This window comes from Artemia sp. Qi Xiang Cuo, chromosome 17 (genome assembly GCF_049724085.1).
Source record: "Artemia sp. Qi Xiang Cuo chromosome 17, ASM4972408v1, whole genome shotgun sequence".
Classification (NCBI taxonomy): domain Eukaryota; kingdom Metazoa; phylum Arthropoda; class Branchiopoda; order Anostraca; family Artemiidae; genus Artemia; species Artemia sp. Qi Xiang Cuo.
Genome location: NC_142810.1, coordinates 17,726,029 through 17,743,987, shown reverse-complemented (window position 1 = coordinate 17,743,987; position 17,959 = coordinate 17,726,029). Strand labels below are relative to the sequence as shown.

The window sequence follows — 17,959 nt, the reverse complement described above, 5'->3', positions numbered from 1 at the left end:
TCTCTTTGATAGTTTTTTTGTCATGGCTGGCCAGTTCGGCTTAAGATCTTTCATTTATCCAAACAAATCCACTGGGAGGGATGAAACCATCTTTGGTGAATTCCATTCTTGATTAGGTGATATTTATTCATTATTATTATTATTTTTATTTTTTTTTTTTTGCTGTTGAAACTTGATGCCATTATACTTAGTCAAACGTCATTGACAAAACTTCGACGGACAAATTACGTCATTATATTTTATTGACGCAAGTTTTTCTAAGATTATCATTTGACCCTTTTTTAATACAAAAAGGTAAAAAGAGCAGAATAATTTGATTATTTGGGGCTACAGATTTTGGTGTCCAAAGTTTTGATTAGTAGAATAATAAGAAAATACGCCTACAATCCTTCATCATTTGTCTGTCACTGAACAATTGCTATTTATAAGATACAATTCTTCTCTTATAAAGCGTTTAAATATGGATTCTGAAGCAACTAGTATTTTGAAAGAGGACAAAGGCGATGCCACTGATTTTTGTAAAGAAACAGTAGATACAGCAGGAGCACAAAGCGTCACTGAACATAATATAAATACTGCTGGCGAAGAAGTAGCAGTTAATAACATGAACAATGCTGAGAATGTTTACAAACAGCGCAACGACGTAAACCAGTCTAGACAAAACCGACGTAGAAAAAAACTTAGATGTAATAAGAAAAAGGAAAATGAAACTTCAGCTAAAGAAGCCGATCCATCGGAGAAAGGCAAACAGAAAAATATCCCAAATCAGAAGATAAGCGATCAAGATCAACATGATCAAGAAAATCTGGTGAAAACAAATCCTCGTAAAGATTTAGAAAGTTTGCCGGAAAACAAGCGCAACTATCCTGAAAAGGTCCTTTACAGAGGCAGAGGGGGTACAAATAGTGACAACCAAGGGAGGGGGTATACGCGAGACATTAACAGAGGCAGAGGACAAGCCTTTCACCCTTACATAAATAGAGGCAGTAAGTATGTTGGGAATAGAGGCAGAGGAGGTTCGGACTTTAACAGAGGTAGAGGAATATCTGACTCTAACGGAGGTCAAGGAAAGCCCGGCTACAACAGAGGTAGAGGAACGTCTGACTTTAACAGAGGTAGAGAAAGGCCAAACTCAAACCAAGGCCGAGGAAGGTCAGAGTTTAGCAGAAACAGCGAAAGAAAAGAATTTAACAGAGGCAGCGGAAGGCCGTATTTTAACAGAAGCAGAGGGAGAGGAAGTAGCTATGAGGTATATGGAGGCAGTGCAAGCTGCGCTACAATTAATACTGAATTCAAGGGAGATTCTTGCAATACCAAAGTGAATAACTTCACAAATAGAGGCAGAAGCAATGGAGAATTCAACAGAGGAAGAGCAAATAGCTATAGTAAGAACGTAGATAGGGAGTTTGAGGGGGAGAGACGGAGCTATAATAGAGGAGGTTCCCACACCGGCAATGTAGGAAATTTCCTTGTCAGGGGCAGAGGAACTAGAGAATTCAACATAGGCAGAGGAAGGCAAGATTTTCAAAGGGGAAGAGGAAGTAGCTATTATAGGATCGAGGAAGAGTAAGAACAAGCATTATTATAAAAAATTCTCTAAAGCAAATCCTCAGTTTATCAACAGATTTGATTTTAACTTAATTGGAAGCATTTGAAATAAATTTTAACGTGAAAAAAGTGAGATCTTTAATATTTTTTTTCAACAAAACGGATTTACATGTGTGGAGTGGTGTGTAGGATGCGTAGCTCCTTCGTATAATGTTATAGATGACACATAAGAATAAGCCTATAGCCTTTTCTTATGTGGAATAGTAAAGAACGAACAGCAGGAAATCAGGCAGTGGAGTCACTCAAATATGACATCATACCCAGAGCCGCAATTTTTAAAAATATATTTGTCTCATATTATCTTGTCAAAAGGTACACGTGTTACATTATCATGCACGTATAATGATTCAGTTTTGTTGGAACTTGCATTTTATTTTAAGATTTCGGTCATTATTGATTTTGTTAAATTTTAAAAGAAGAAGTAGCACCGAAAGTTTGAATATAATACCCTCAGTCGTTCTTGGGATACAGCTGAGATGCCTTATTGGGAATTAGCATTAACACAGTGCATTTTGATTTAATCTTATGGCAACATTTATTTTTTGAACATAAAGTCAAATATGAGGGTGGGCGTGGGAGGGGGATTAGTTTTCCTCCAATCACTTTCGACTATTAAAAAGGGCATCAGCCCTTTCTATTTTCAATCGAATGAGCCCTTTTCAAAGTTCCTACGACAACTCCTTCGATACAAAGTGCCCTGGTCTAAACAACAGCAACAACATAAAAATAATACATTATACCCACATCGATCTTCAATAAAAAAATGTCAAGCCTTCCAATCACTTTCAACTACTAAAAAGGGCACTAGCCCTTTCAAATTCCAATTGAATGAGCCCTTTTTGAGTTTTTACGACAATACTTTCTGTAAACACCTTATATGACCCCAAGGCATAAGTTACAACCCTTACCATCAGGGCTGTGAGGGTGCTTGTCATCCTCTAAGATCTAATTTCGAGAACCTTCAACTACGTTAAACAAAATGGCTATCTCAAAATTTTGATTGGATGTGTTTGGGGAAAAGGTGGGTGTGATAGGGGGGTTAGTTACCGTCCAATCACTTTCAACTATTAAAAAGGGCACTAGCTCTTTGAATCTCCAATCGAGTGAGCCTTTTTTGAAGTTTCTATGAAAAGCCTTCTATAAAAATCTTATATGCCCCCAGGACATAGCTTACAACCCTTGCCCCGAGGGTTGTGGGGGAGTGTCCTCCTCAAAAACATACTTTCTAACTAGAAATCAACTACGCTGAACAGATTGACTATCTCAAAATTTTGATTGGATGTGTTTGGGGGAATGATGGGCGCGGGGGAATGATGGGCGCGGGAGAATGATGGGCTAGTAGCCCTCCAATCACTTTCGACTATTAAACCGAGCACTAGCCATTTGAATTTTCAATCGAATGAGCCTTTTTTGAAGTTTCTACGACACGGCTTTCTTTAAGAACCGTATATGGCCTCAGGGTACGAATTACAGGCTGCGCTCTGTGGTTTGAGAGGGAATGTCCTCCTCAAAAAGAGATGTTCCATTTCGATATAAGCAATATGGAAGCAACCGACTAGCTCAAAATTTGATTGGGGGTATTTGGGGGAGTAAGCGACGTGGGGGGCCTGTTGCCCTCCAATCACTTTGGACTACTAAAAAGGGCACAAGCCACTCCAATTTCCAGTCAAATGAGCCCTTTTCGAACTTTCTACGACAACTCTTTCGATACGAAGTGCCCGGGTACGGAGAAAAAAAAACATTGTGCCCACATCGTTCTTTACTTAGGCAGCGCTAGCGCGCTGCCTATGATACACGAATCTTTTTACTATGTCCCAGAGTAAACCACCTTGTGTCCCAAGATATACCACCCCTGGTACACAGCAGGACAAATGGTATAAGCAGGGAAACCCCCTTTTTTTCTTCTAGTTGTACAAAAAAAAATCTGGAAAAATCACAGTTTATACAGCAGTTCTGGGGCTTTCATTTGAGCCATACACTATTTTTCTACTCCAATGTTAACCATGCATTTTGGAGGTTTTCCAAAATATGTCCTTGCATATACCACTCTCCCCTACCTATTATCTTGATTAGTCTTAATAATAGAATATTATTTCAGAAAACAATTTATGGATATTTGGATTTATGGATTTTTGAAAAATAGCCAGAAACCCCCTAAAAAATGGAGTCTGGTCGAAACGAAAAGTACACTATTGGAATTACCATTGCCAAAACCTTCTACAGGAAATTTACAGTCCCCTGGCTTGAACAACAAAGAAAATCACTTTTTTGCATGGATAGCACTGATGTATCCCACTTATTTCTTTTTTTCTCCACTGCTACCAGGTCACTGGAATATTCAAGAATTGTTTTAAAGCCTAGTTTGAGAGACAATTTTGCTAATCAGAGAAAATTTTATTAATTAGAGCAAAACTTCAGCCAATGCATCCTCTGACCCCTCCTTAAATCCAACCATCTGTCTCCTATTAGTCTAATAAACATTGTCACACTAAGCAACTTACTTTTGTAAAGTATTTGGAACATAAATTCGAGAAGGTTTTTTCTGGTGTCTCGTTTCTTGGAGATTTCGCCATGTATATGTCAACGAGAACAGTCCAGGGGGGGGCTTTTGGGACTAAAACTAGTCGTGGGAAAGGGTCCGTTCCCAGGCATGGTTGAACAACCAATAGCTGGAACTTCCGTTCCAGGAAAGTTACATTCTTGGCTCATTTCTAAAGGGAGTCCATCTTTCGCCTCCGTCGTAGCTAGTTGTTCTTGTGCTACCTTATTTTCTCAATGTGTATTCTCACGTTATTTAATAAAGACCATGTACCAACGTTTATGGTCTATCTTAGGAATTTACGTAAACCGTCACATCTGCCAATATAAAAGACATACAAATAAAGAACTAAATAGAGGTTTACAGAGTGGTGACAGCAGAGGTTTACTGATGCCTCGCAGGGAGGTTTTACAGAGTGGTGGCAAGCGGTTAAAACTAGTGGAGCATAAATCACTAGGGGAAAACCTCCAAGTGACATTTGAGTGACCGTTATAAGTACTTACGCCATCTTACGCTAAATACTGGCAACATATTGAAGAGTTATTTCGCCAGCTACCAAATTGCTTGTGATATTGAGCCGCAAATACTGCAAAAACTGATAAATAAGACATCGAAACGTTACGAGCTATTGAACTTTCATCTATTCAAAGTGCCTTCTTGAAAAACACTTTCTTTTAAATGAACATTTTGAAATAGGTAGGCTGTTACACAATGCCTAATATGGATTTCCTCGCGATAGCTTCTACCTACTAATTCAAATTTCTACAACTGAGAGTCTCCTGTTGATTTCTACCTTCACTTAGCCATTCTACAGTTGGTGGGTTTTTTTACCTGATTTTATACAATCGACGTGTGATCTACATTTGACAGTTTCCAACAACAATTTTACATTTTGAATTCGATAATCGAAAATTAATTCTCAATTGTGACTACATTTGACGCTAGTGATTTAATTGAAACCAACTACAATTGGATTTGGAAAGGACTATCTTTCGTAAGTGATCTACCACGACTAAACAACCCAGTAAATTTTATTAGACCCTTGTTGTTAGAAGTGAAGCTATTGCCCAAAATTTAGCGTCCGTAATTAAAGAACCGTGTTTAAAACCAATATTTAAATTTTTAGAGTAATTGCTTTTTCAAATTTTGATATCAATATGTCAGTTATTATATTTATGTTTGATCCGGCGGAATCTGGATATAACAAAAAGGTTGCTTTTGATTTTGTAAAACAGTGGAGGATAAATGGCATATTTCCATTCCTTTTATTTGACTCCCCTCGATTATAAATTTGTCAAGTTTAAAACGTGGATTACTTGTAGCATATGCCCCAGGCAAAATAGTAGGCAAAATGGTTGCAGAGTTTGTAGGCGTGGCTCAATTTAAGGATGAAAGGGCATATCTCATCAAAATTCAGGGGTATGCGGAACAAGTCTATTTTAAAGTATAGAGAGAAAAATGAAGTGTTAAAATATCCAGTTTCCGACTACTGTTATTAGTGCAGTTCGTTTATACTATGTAAGTTTTTACTTATGCAAGTATTGTGTAGTGTTTATATTATGTAATTCTTTACTAGTTTATGCTGAAGAATGTTAGTAGGTGAGAAGTGAATAATTTGGGAAGGGTATTGAATGTTTTGAATTCAATTAAAGTTTGAGGGTTTAACGAGCAGGGGATAAGCCAAATTTGGGAAATTTAACTTAAAAGAGGGGGGAGAATCTGTAAAGTATTTGGAACATAAATTCGAGAAGGCTTTTTCTGGTGTCTCGTTTCTTAGAGATTTGGCCATGTATATGTCAACGAGAACAGTCCAGGGGGGGGGCTTTTGGGACTAAAACTAGTCGTGGGAAAGGGTCCGGTCCCAGGCATGGTTGAACAACCAATAGCTGGAACTTCCGGTCCAGGACTATTACATTCTTGGCTCATTTCTAAAGGGAGTCCATCTTTCGCCTTCGTCGTAGCTAGTTGTTCTTGTGCTACCTTATTTTCTCAATGTGTATTCTCACGTTATTTAATAAAGACCATGTACCAACGTTTATCGTCTATCTTTGGAATATACGTAAACCATTACATCTGCCAATATAAAAGGCATACAAATAAAGAACTAAATAGAGGTTTACAGAGTGGTAAATAGAGGTTTACACTTTCCTTGAAAATAAAGCTAACGCGTCCATAGCTTTTATATTCAGACGTATCATCTTTCTTAATATAGTTTGCTTAGTAATAGTTTCAAATGTGACTTTTTGTTGTTGTTTTTTTCTCTTTTTTTGGAGGGAGGAGGATTTCCTTATCCCCCCCCCAGATCTGTGCCTGCATTAGTAACAGGTAAACCTCATTGAAAAAAGTTATTACTTTCTAACAACTCAACTTTTGCTCAGTGTTTCCTAATAGCCCTGTTTTTCTTCATCCGGTTTCAGCCCCCTTCCCATCAGACTAGTCAAAAGGATGTTCTTTCCTGAAATTCAGAAAGCATTTTTTTTTTTTTTGCACTTTGTCCTCCCTCCATGGAAAATATCCCTTGAAGCCCTCTCTCCACCCAAAGCAAAGCTTTTAAAGTGTAGATGTATACATAGCTCTAAATAACCCATGTACAATTTAAGCTATTCCCCCTTTCTGGTAACATTCCTGAGACATTTATGGGTGAATCAAATTTCTCCTAAAACTGCAGAAGTTTAACTTGTTCCTGTGGGAAGTATCCTCTGATCCACCCCTCCCCAGCAAAGATAAACTTTACTGTGAACATGCAAACATAGCTCTAAATATATATGATTTCATTAACTCCCCATTTCCAGTAACAATTCTGAGACACTGGTCAGTGAATCCAGGTTTTGCCAATTTGTCCACTAGGTCAAAAGCTGTATGTGTGACTAGCTCTTCCTCAACGTCACTTTCTGATATTCCATCTCCATAGCTTGGCCTGAAAATCTTCCTCTTTTTCTGTAAAATGAGAAAAATTGCTTAAACAAATACACATCCTTCAAACTTTTCAAGTAACAAAAAATTATAATTGAACATTTGTAACAAAAATCAGCAGAATAAAAACTCTTATAGTAAAGATTTTTCCAGTGAAAAGTAAAGAGCATATTTTCCACTTACAAGCAAGGAGAAAATAGCTTCTTAGAAACTAAAAGATTAAAAGATGAAGAATTAGCCTACTATGAAAAGAGAAATAATCATAAAGAAACAAAAACAGCAATTGTCAAACCTAAAAAGAACTGAAATTACTAGCCTATAAATGAAGAGAGACAAAAATAACAATGAATAGCAAATCCAAACTTAAATACCAAAAATTTTCAAAATGAAAACCTTGCTCTCCCCCTGGCTCCATCTTAGTTTTATTCATACGAAAAAATCGGGATTTTCTATGATTTTCCTTTTGGTTGTTATATAGTTATTACGATTTTTTGTCATGTAAACTTTCTCATTTGTTGCCACACTTGATTGTGAAAAGAAATAAGAGGAACCTTTTTCCTGTTTACACAACAAGCCCAACTGAACAGTGGTAACACCTATTTTTTCTGCATCTGACTGTTGAGCATTACAACCATCAATTGTTGAGTATTACAACCATCAATTTGCTCAATAGCAAATGTTTGCTATTGAGCAAATAATTGCTAGTGGGAATATGTAAAAATTAAGCAGTAAAAGTCGGATTTTTGTAATCAGAAGAAGATATGGATTCTATTGATGTTAATAGTCAACCACATGGATAAATATTAAAGAATAGGATGGCTTAATTAGTCTTAATAAGAAGATGTTCTTTTAGCTAAGTCAATTACTAGTAATCTAAAGTGTTTAATTCTAAATAATCTAAAAAACAAACACATATATTCAAAGCTTAGATTTATGGCAGTATTTGTCTTTTGCAACAGAAATCTTGAAACTTATAGTTTCTTAACGTTTATAATGATATACCTTTTCACTCATGCACTGCTGATCTTTCACACATTCCTTCTTTTCAAACATGATCCTCACTAAGACTACATAACTGCTAATTGAGGTCTTTTTCATTAAAAATTGAGTTATCAGGTTTTTTTTATTTTTAAAAAGTAAATGGTTGTATTAGTTTCCCCTAAACCTATTTAATGAATCATATTTAATTTTTAGTGTCCTTGTTACTTTAAAAAGAACAAAACATGGGAGTTAGCTGTTACAGACTTTAACCTGTTGTATAATATCAAATCTAATGAAATTATTACTTAGAGTAAAGAGTGCTCCTTTGATTTGAACAGGGGCAGATGAAGGAGGAGCATGCACAGCTACATGGGCCTAAGTGGTTTGATACTGTGATGAGTTATCAATAGTATTACTTGTTTACAGTTATTGTAACACAGTGTAACTGTGATAATTAAAAGGTAGTATTTTACCAAGGACAAATTTTAGAGGAGACCTGAAAAAACAGAAAAATTCAAAGGTTTTTTTTCTTTGTACTGTAATAAATGAGCATAGTTTTGTAAAAAGAAAGATTTTTTGCATTAAACACATATTAAAAGAATTTACTACTACTGCTACTACTAACAACTCACCACAGTACCAAGGCGCCTGAGCTACGCACGCTCCTCCTCCATCCCAATCTATTCAAAGCCTCCCTTTTTGCACCCACCCATGAAGTTCCCATTTCTTTTAAATATTTCTTTATGACGTCCTCCCACCCTAGACGAGAATGACCTGCTTTCCGTTTAGCCCTAGATGGTTGGCCAAAAAGAACAATCTTTGGCAATCTGTCATCCTTCATCCGCACAACGTGCCCTAGCCACTATAGCCTTAGAGAGTGGTATTGAACCACATTTTTCATATAGCCTATTGTTAGAAATACAGTCAGTCAGTCAGGTACCCAGAACAATCCTTCAGCAATTTCTCTGGAAAACATCTAGCAAATCTTCATCTGCTTTTTGGAGTGCCCATTTCAGAGCCATATTTGACCAGTGTCATCACTGTAGCTTCTAATATTCTAATCTTGATTTGCAGACTTATCTTCCTATTCTTCCAAACTTTTTTAAACTGTGAAAAAACACCTATTCTACTTTTGAAACCTTCACTGCTCCCATAATCTTTACTAATAATACAACTAAGTTAAGTGAAGCTGTCCACCTGATCAATCTTTTCATTACCCAACCTCACCTTTTCATATTCACTTATTCCTAGCCTTAGTGACTTAGTCTTCTTAGCATTAATTTTCAAACCTATTCTAGCAGCCTGAACTCGCAAAACCTCTAAAACTTCTTTCATTTTGCTCACAGTTTCATCTAGAATGCTTAAATCATCAGCATAATCTAAGTCAAGGAGACTTTTTCCTCCCCATTTGATTCCTTGGTCTCCAATTGCCTTTCCTGTGCTCCTTAATACAAAGTCCTTCAAAATAATCCATATAAAGGGGGATAGAACACAACCCTGCTTAACTCCTGATTTAATACAAAACCAGGTGCTAACATCCTATTTCCTACCTTAACTGCAGCAGTGTTATTCTTGTACATAGCACTAATCACTTTAATTTATTTGTCTGGTATACCATACAAGGATAAGACCTTTGCTAAAGCTCTTCTATCAACAGAATCAAACGTTTGCTCATAATATATAAAACTGAGGACCAAAGGTGTTTGACAAATCAGGCACTTCTACATTATTAACCTGAGAGTGAAAATTTGGTCAACAAATCCTCTACCTTTTCTAAAACTGCACTGTTCTTCTCTTAAAGCTTTGTCTATGGCATCTCTCAGTCTAAAAAGTATCATATTACTAAGTATTTTATTACCTACAGACACAAGACTAATCCCTCAATAATTACCACACTCACTTTTATCACCTTTCTTATGTCCTATTTTTAACTGGGCTAAGTCTACATTGACTACTCCCTCTCAATTTGTTAACATGTCACTACAATATTTTACTATTATGCAGTCTAGCTGCATCTTCCAGATCCTCGGTAATTTTATCCATGGCCTCCACTTCACACCTCCTTAGTTCATATTTTAATGCTTTCTCCACTTTCTTTACATTCCTTTTGTTTTCATATGATCAATCACTAAGGTAATTCTTGTACAAGTCCTTTCTCCTTTCTACAAAACATAAAGCTTTTTCACTAATATTCTTAGCGGCAGTTCTAGCTTTCTTCCCTAAGACACCTTCAGCAACTTCCCAAATTATTTTTCTAAAATTATTCCAACCATCTTCAAGTTTAGTATTTAACTATTCCTGGAAAGTTTCTCTCAAATTCCTATCCTGGAGTCTAACAACATCATAACGTCCTAGGAGGTAGTTACCCTTCCTAAATTTCCGCTTTAAATTAACCCTAGACACTACTAGATGGTGATATTTACTTTTAACATCAATAATAGCACTCCTATATACCCTAGTATCTTGTGTCGACCCTGCCAGTCTTCAGTTTACGATAGCATAATCAATAAGATTTGCTGTCTTACCATCATGTGAATACCATGTTAACTTATGAGCCATTTTATGACCAAACACCATATTCTCATAAAGAGATTGTTATACCTACAAAACTGCAAAAGTCTGTATCCATTACTGTTTTCTTTTCCTACACCAAATTTACATAGGCTAGGATACCATCTATCCCTATTTCTACAGTCCTGGGCATTAAAATCTCCTAGTAAAAACATCTTATTTCTACTCCATGTCTATGTACCCCATCCTTCCTGCCAAATTCTATATCACCTAATTTCATACTTCCTACCCCTGGGATATGAGTTTCTGAAACTCCTAATATATCCAGTTAGAATTTTCTGAATTTGTCAGTCAATGGCAATACAATAGTCATTTTTTAATGTCATAGCATTCCAAGTTCCAATTTTCATGTTCTTTAAATCATTGAAATTATTTTTGCCTCAGGAAAAGCAATGATCCCAGATACCAGTGCAGGACAGGGATCACATATCTTCTCAAGTCTACACCAAAGTACTTAAGCTGGAATTATGCTACTATGGGGAGGCAGCCAATAATAGATAAATTAGCTAGGAGGAGGCTTTTCAGCCTCAGAGGCCAAAAACACCCATCAAAACATACCAAGCCCAGAAGAATTATTGATTAGTCAGAATCCCATGTGAATGCTGAGTCATTTACTAGGCTATAATTTCCTTGAGGGGCATCACTCCTCAAGTAGGAATAGAGTTGACCATAAGGTCCCTAGTCTTGCAGGTACCCTGAAAGGGTTGAGGTAGCCCTTTGCAGAAGCGGTTGTCCATAGGCCTGGATCTTATACCCTGCTGCAGTTGTCCTCCTATAGAGGATCCTTCCATGATGGTGTTCTGCATCACCATGCAATTTAACCCATTACTGGCAGAAGGTTTGTAACTCCTGGGACTTGTGGACAAACCAGTGGGCTCTTTTGAGTGTACATTTGAGGGGCCTTCTTCCTCCTCTGCCTGTATTTATGAGCCCAGGCAAGGGTGCCCGAGTTTCTATTATGAGCCTCCAGGGACAAGGTCCCCCCTTGGTCCATGCCTCCTGCGGAGGTACCCTATATATCTGCAGGGTATTCCCCTACTGCCACCTGGGGACATGCTGAATGGCCTGTGGGAGGCTCAAATTTTTACCATTTCACTGGGAGAAACAAGACAACATAGTACATTTTAAAAAATCTTACTATTTCATGATATAAATAAGAGAGAAGACAGCAAATGAAACCAACCAATAAAACTTGCCCTGTCTAATGAGGGGAAGCATATTTTTTTTCTGAAAATACCAAATGCAACATTTTGAACTAACACAGACATATGGCCAGGAGACTGCATCAGACTCAAAAGATTTAAAATCAAACAGCTTTACAGCAAGAGCTTAAACTTGTATTTTTAATATGGTATTGTATTCAGGGCTACACTTAAGATAAGCTATTTTGTTCTTTTTCTAACATCATTAATGATCATGATGAGTTTCTTTTTCAAAACTTGAATAATTTCTTGTAGATCCTGTAATTCCCTTTCAAATGAAACTCCTCCCAAAGTTCTATATCCACTGGTTTAATAAGATTCTCCCTGGTGAAAAAAAGAAATCTTGCAGTCATGATAAGAAAATTAATGTTTTAAATTAGAAGACATTTATTTTTATCTCACCAGCTTTGATAATGGCAAAAGTCTAGTTTAGCTACTTCTTGCTATCTTGGAAAAGGGTTAGGTTAGAAAAATGAAACTTCCAGGGATTGTCTACAGATTAAAATATGTCCAAGAAGGTATTTTAAAATACACACCTACTCCTCCTTCCTCTAGAGGGCAGTAACTTTTATTGACATTTAGAAATCTTTGTGTTATAGATCTTCTACTTAAATGAAGTACAAGAAAACTGTTTTCAGCTTCACAGCTTTGCTCAATTCTTATTTACAAGGTTACAAATATCTGTAAATAAACTTCCAACATTGATATGGCTTAAAAGACTGCTCAAATAACTGAAATTGCATTTACAGAGCTAAAGCCAGAGAGAAAGAAACTGATAACTGAAAATTAAGGTAAAATGTTGTTTTGTCAAAATTTCAATGGGTATAGACCTATCATGTAGGCAAATTTCAGGACCTCTAGAGGGAGAAGGAGTGGAGGTAGGTACTTCAAAATACATTCCCAGGACATTCTTTGGTAAAGTTCTACCAAATCCATTTAGAATAACTATTCTAAATGGATAGGTAGCACTGTGGACAGCCCTTTTCTTCAACAGATGATTCATAGTACCATCATAATAATCATTGTTACACAAACAACTAGCAACAAAAAATATCAACAATTAGCCTATACTTAATAGCCTACCAAATTGAGTAAATAAGAGAAGTGTTTTTCTTTTTTTTGTTGGATCTAGTTGATTTTAGAAGAGATCTTCTTCCAGGTAGTAGCTTAGCTTTGATAGGCCTAGCATATAGCCTGAACCTGTTTGGTTTGTTCCCTGATTAAGTTGAAAAAAGGATTATAAGCCCAATTTATGTGTTAACAACATTTTCCTACATATTTTGTGATATTTTATAAGTATATTAACCTACAGTGACATTTAAAGTTGCCCTTCTAAGTGTTTTATTTGACTTACATGGACTTTGAAGTAAGTTAATTTTTTGCTTCATCAGTCAGTGATGACAATGATGCTATACAATGTGGTTGAAAATTAAGTGCAATTGAATAAATTTAGCAAATTCTGCAGGCAGAACTTTTAAACACTGTGAAAAGTGACCAGTCTGTTCAGAAAAAATCAGTGAAAAAAGGATACATTAATACTGACCAAATAATGCTGCCAAAACAACCGACTCATAATACAGACACGACACCTAGAGGGGGTTCAAAAAGAATTCATATCAGCCCCAAAAAAGGATGTGATAAGTGTTTGGCATGAGACAGATCTTGATGATGACTCTTCTGCAATTCTCTGTGATGGATGTGAGAAGTGGATATGTATTGACTGTATGGATATGCCTGAGCCCAAATATGTATTGATCACAAAAATCTCTTGACAGGTCAAAGTTTGCATAAAATGTCCAATCTGTAAACACTCCAGTACAACTTCAAGTAGTTCTAGTCAGAACCCTAGCATTGAGAGTATTGTTGAAGCTACAATAAGCAATATGAAGAGCAACATCATTGACAAAATCCCATCCCAGGCTGTTATACAAGATATCGTGCAGTCCTCAGTAAGAAACCTTTAAACTACATTGAAAGCTGAAATTTCAAAGTCAATCAGTGATTCCCAGGACATTCTTTGGTAAAGTTCTACCAAATCCATTTAGAATAACTATTCTAAATGGATAGATAGCGCTGTGGACAGCTCTTTTCTTCAACAGATGATTCATAGTACCATCATAATCATCATTGTTTAAACAAACAACTAGCAACAAAAAATATCAACAATTAGCCAATACTTAGGCTAACAACAACTTCCCAGGACATTCTTTGGTAAAGTTCTACCAAATCATATTATTGAGTTAGGACAAAAGTGAATACACCATTTGATGTCTTTTTTTATGCTGATTACAAATACAATAATCAGTTCTATTGGAAATGAATTTCAACCCCCCCCCCATGCCAATTCAGGGTTAGGTTAGGTATATATAGGGGGGGGGGGCTGAAATTCATGTCCAATAGAAATAATTATTATGTTCGTAATCAGCAAAAAAAAAGGCATTGAATGGTGCATTCACTTTAGTCCTAACTGAATAATATGATTTTGAAGAACTTTACCTATTCTTTGGCCTGTAGACCCATAGCCTACCTGAAAGTTTCATTGTCCTAACCTAAACCTATACCAAGATGGCCAAAAGTAGCTAAAGTAGAATTTTACCGCTTAGACTTACCTCTCATTTACATCAGAAATAAAATTACCCCACCCCCTAATGTGCAAATATATACTCTGAATTGGTAGGCCTATATATAGGGTGGGGTTTAAAATTCATTTCTCACAAAAATGATTATTGTTTGAAAGAGCATAAAAAAAGGCATTGAGTAGTATATCCACTTTTGTTGTAGCTCAATAATATGATTTGGTAAATATTTACCCAATCTCTTTCTTCATTTTTCAGTTTCTAGGCTATTACAAGGACAAAAACCCCATTCAGTATTTCCTTGCTTTTATTCTCTATGGTTTCATAAGACATTGACTGATGTTCCTTAAAAGTACAGAATTCAAAATTAGTGACTAATTTTCTTCATACTTTGGCCCTTATCCTAGATGAACATATCAATAGTATGACCATCCCTTTGGTGAGACCACAGAATGTGTGACTCGTTCAGAAAAATTGACATAATCTAATCCATCTTTACTCAAAAGACATGAGGTTTACTGCAATAAAGTAAAAGGCTCACTCTTTCAGACACCACATCATTTTTTCCATTCATTGTCCTATGAATTTTAGCATGTGACAATAATTTCAATTCTTGTTTACTTTTATGCCATCTATATGCGCTTTGCGGAAAATTTATGGTACTGATTACTAACTCCCATAATCCTATAATTTATATGGCTCTTCCCAATAGTCCAGATGCTTTTTTAACATGTTTTGTCCATTAGTTCCAGTTCCAAAATTTTATAGCAGGGTATATGAACTACAAATAAGTACTTTTTTGCCACCAATACATTAGTTACTTTTTGCAAGTCTTCCAAAATAAAATCTGCATGAGTGCCTAATCAGCCCAAATCCTTAGCGGTGCCTTAAATTGGCAATTCCTAGGAATATTGTTTTTAGAAATTTACTTTTTGGTTAAATATTGAGCTATTTTCAGTAAATATAAATTAGGTCTGGATTAGAAAGTGTAATTTTTGGTTATATATTACAAATTTGGTTAGGCATGGAATGCCATCCCCCCCCCCCCCTCACCCTCTGTTCCATTAGCACATTGAGACAAACGTAAGCTAAGCATAATATTTTGATTATTATCAATGCTGGGACAAGGTGAGAGATATGTGTTTTTGAAGTCTTTGAACTTCAAGTTTCAAACGAATTAATACCAAATATCTTTTCTTTTTAGAAGCAAGAAAGAAATGGCATGAACAAGTGTGAGAGACAACAGCACCTCCCCCTCCAGGAATAAAAATATATGAGGGTTTCTTTTCCAATCCCCTACTTTTCTCAAATAAAGCATATGTTCTTCAAATGCATCTGATATCACCGAGACTGCTTTTATGCAACACGTGGCTTTTTCTTTGAAAGGGATTTTATCCTTCTGCCGTCTTACAGCTGTAGTTTTCAGTATAAATGCGTCTCTTAAACTCCTAACTATCTTCGTTTAGTAATATATTTCTTTTTCTTTTCACTCTCATTGCTCATATATTCAATTTTGCTATGACAAAAGTAAACATTCCGAAATTTTAATGCTAAGGAATGAATTCTGCTTTGGCAATTATAGTTCATTATAAAGAAGTGCCCCCCTGGTAGTTTGATTTCAATTTGATTCCACACCACCGGTCGGTTTGATAATTGGCTAGTATTTCTTCAGTGGGTCAAGACAGACACATACACATGTATTTTTCTTTCTCTATTTGGCAAGGTATATTTAACACCATGTAAGTCGTTCCATTTCTCAAGAGTGGACTATAGAACAGCTAATGTCGCTGGTATGGGATCCAAGGACTATTAGACTATCTTCTTCTTTAATTTTTTAATAATTCAAATCTTGCACCCTAGTAATATTGATTTGACATCAACAGCAGACAATGGGCATTCAACAAAATATGCCGAGTACTTTCATAGATTAATTATTATGGAAAAGAGTAGTGACATAGAAGTTAATTTTAGGGGGGGGGGGGATCAAAAAAGGCGACATGAATGAAAATATAGAAAATTATGAGACAATTTTAAAGATTCTAAGATTTCTAATGCCACGCAATCTTGTGTCAAACTTTGATTTATGTTCAAATGAGTCCACTTTAATATTCTGCGCTGGTTCGATACGATCCCTAGCGGGGGTAAAACAACCAACAAACAAACATATAAACACACATCTTAAACAAATTTCTTAGAAAAGATGCAAAATATTCGTGCTTCTACACATAGTAGCTCGAAACACTTTTAGGGTGTTTTGCCACTTTTTGCAAAACCATGCAAATTTTTCCAGGCTAATTACTTTCAAGATTTTGGAGTTTTGATTATAACTGGTACGGGTCACTTTTTACTTTGGAAAATTTCGTGTTTTTTAACATATAGCGACTTAAAAAATTCAGGGCAGGGTTCTTGAACATACTAAAAACGCATTTGCAATTTGCTCCAGATCCGATCGCTTTTAGGGTCTTTTCCCATTTATATAAAATTATGCTAATTTCCTGAGGATACCTACGAGCTTACGTCTTTTCGAGTTTTGTATATAACTAGACTGGTCACTCTTTACTCACAAAGTTTCAAGCCACAAGCTGTATAATATCAATCCGATCTTTACCTTTATGTTCAACATGGACGCATTTTTGTATTACTTTAAAAAAGACCCAATTATTGTAATGACTAAAATCCAGAAACAATGCTTTCGTTGGGGGAAGGGTTGTTTAAGGAGCTACGGTTAGATAAAATTTTTGAATTTCGTAGATTAAAAATCATAGTACTGAATCTTTAAGATGCAAAACTTTTATACTAATTGGCAACAATGTCCATTTGCAAGATAATTCAAGTTTTCCTAAGCAATATTTAATCTTCTTTAAACTCCTCAGCAACTTTCTAGTAATGCATAGTAAAATCTTAGTTTAAAACTACATACATAAAAAATCATTCAAACGGCAAGGACAGGAAACCGAGCGTTTCAATAAAAAAAAAGAAAGCAAAGAGCGATGCAAAGAAAGTTTAAGCATTTCTTCCCTTGATTTGTCCTACGCCTTCTCTAATTTTTCCTTATTCATCTAATATATATGTATATTATAGCAGCGTTTGACTTACTTGGTACATCTTCTTCCATTGTTGGTGGGCCTACAGCCCTGGAACATCTATAATGGACAAGGATATTGCCAGCATCTGGATTAAGAGAGTTTTACACACTTTTGTTTATTTTTAGGATAAAAAGTGATACAAATCTTTCATTTTTGATAATTCAGCAAATTTGAGATCCTTAGTTCACGATTATGACACTCCATCTTCTAAAGAGATTAATAATCCGCCGGTCATTCCAACCCAGTCGACAATCTTCTGTGCTTGATAGAAGGATTAGGAATTAGAAACATCTTGATCAGAATATGAAGTATATTTGTGATATTTCTTCATTTAAGACTGCAATAAAAGAAATGCTTTTTAGTAAGCATGAATTTTAGTGTTTTTGTTTGGAAGGGTGGAGGTAGATAAACAATTATGAATTATGATAATTATGTAATTGTGACCTCTCGTGGTGTGAATAAAATAATATATTTGATGATTGT

The 17,959-nt window shown here is 35.8% G+C and overlaps 1 protein-coding gene and 1 long non-coding RNA gene across 3 annotated transcripts in view; one reads left to right on the top strand and one right to left on the bottom strand.

Moving 5' to 3' along the window:
• Positions 1-14,975, bottom strand: part of LOC148941969 (jmjC domain-containing histone demethylation protein 1-like) — a 123,168-nt gene extending 108,193 nt beyond the window's left edge. Inside the window, exons 1-2 of one of the 2 annotated variants that reach the window (XM_089102881.1) lie at positions 14,932-14,975; positions 6,932-7,084 (exon numbers count right to left, since the gene is read on the bottom strand). In XM_089102881.1, coding sequence (XP_088959007.1) covers positions 6,932-7,084; positions 14,932-14,964 — 186 coding nt within the window. In that variant the 5' untranslated portion in view covers positions 14,965-14,975. Of the gene's footprint in view, positions 1-6,931; positions 7,085-14,780; positions 14,849-14,931 lie in introns of those variants that run through there. The other variant, XM_089102880.1, reaches the window with a different exon arrangement.
• Positions 13,967-17,955, top strand: LOC148941968 (uncharacterized). The gene is made up of 2 exons (XR_016143126.1): positions 13,967-14,025; positions 17,472-17,955. It is a non-coding gene; the product is annotated as an uncharacterized LOC148941968 (long non-coding RNA).
• The last annotated feature ends 4 nt before the right edge of the window (positions 17,956-17,959 follow it).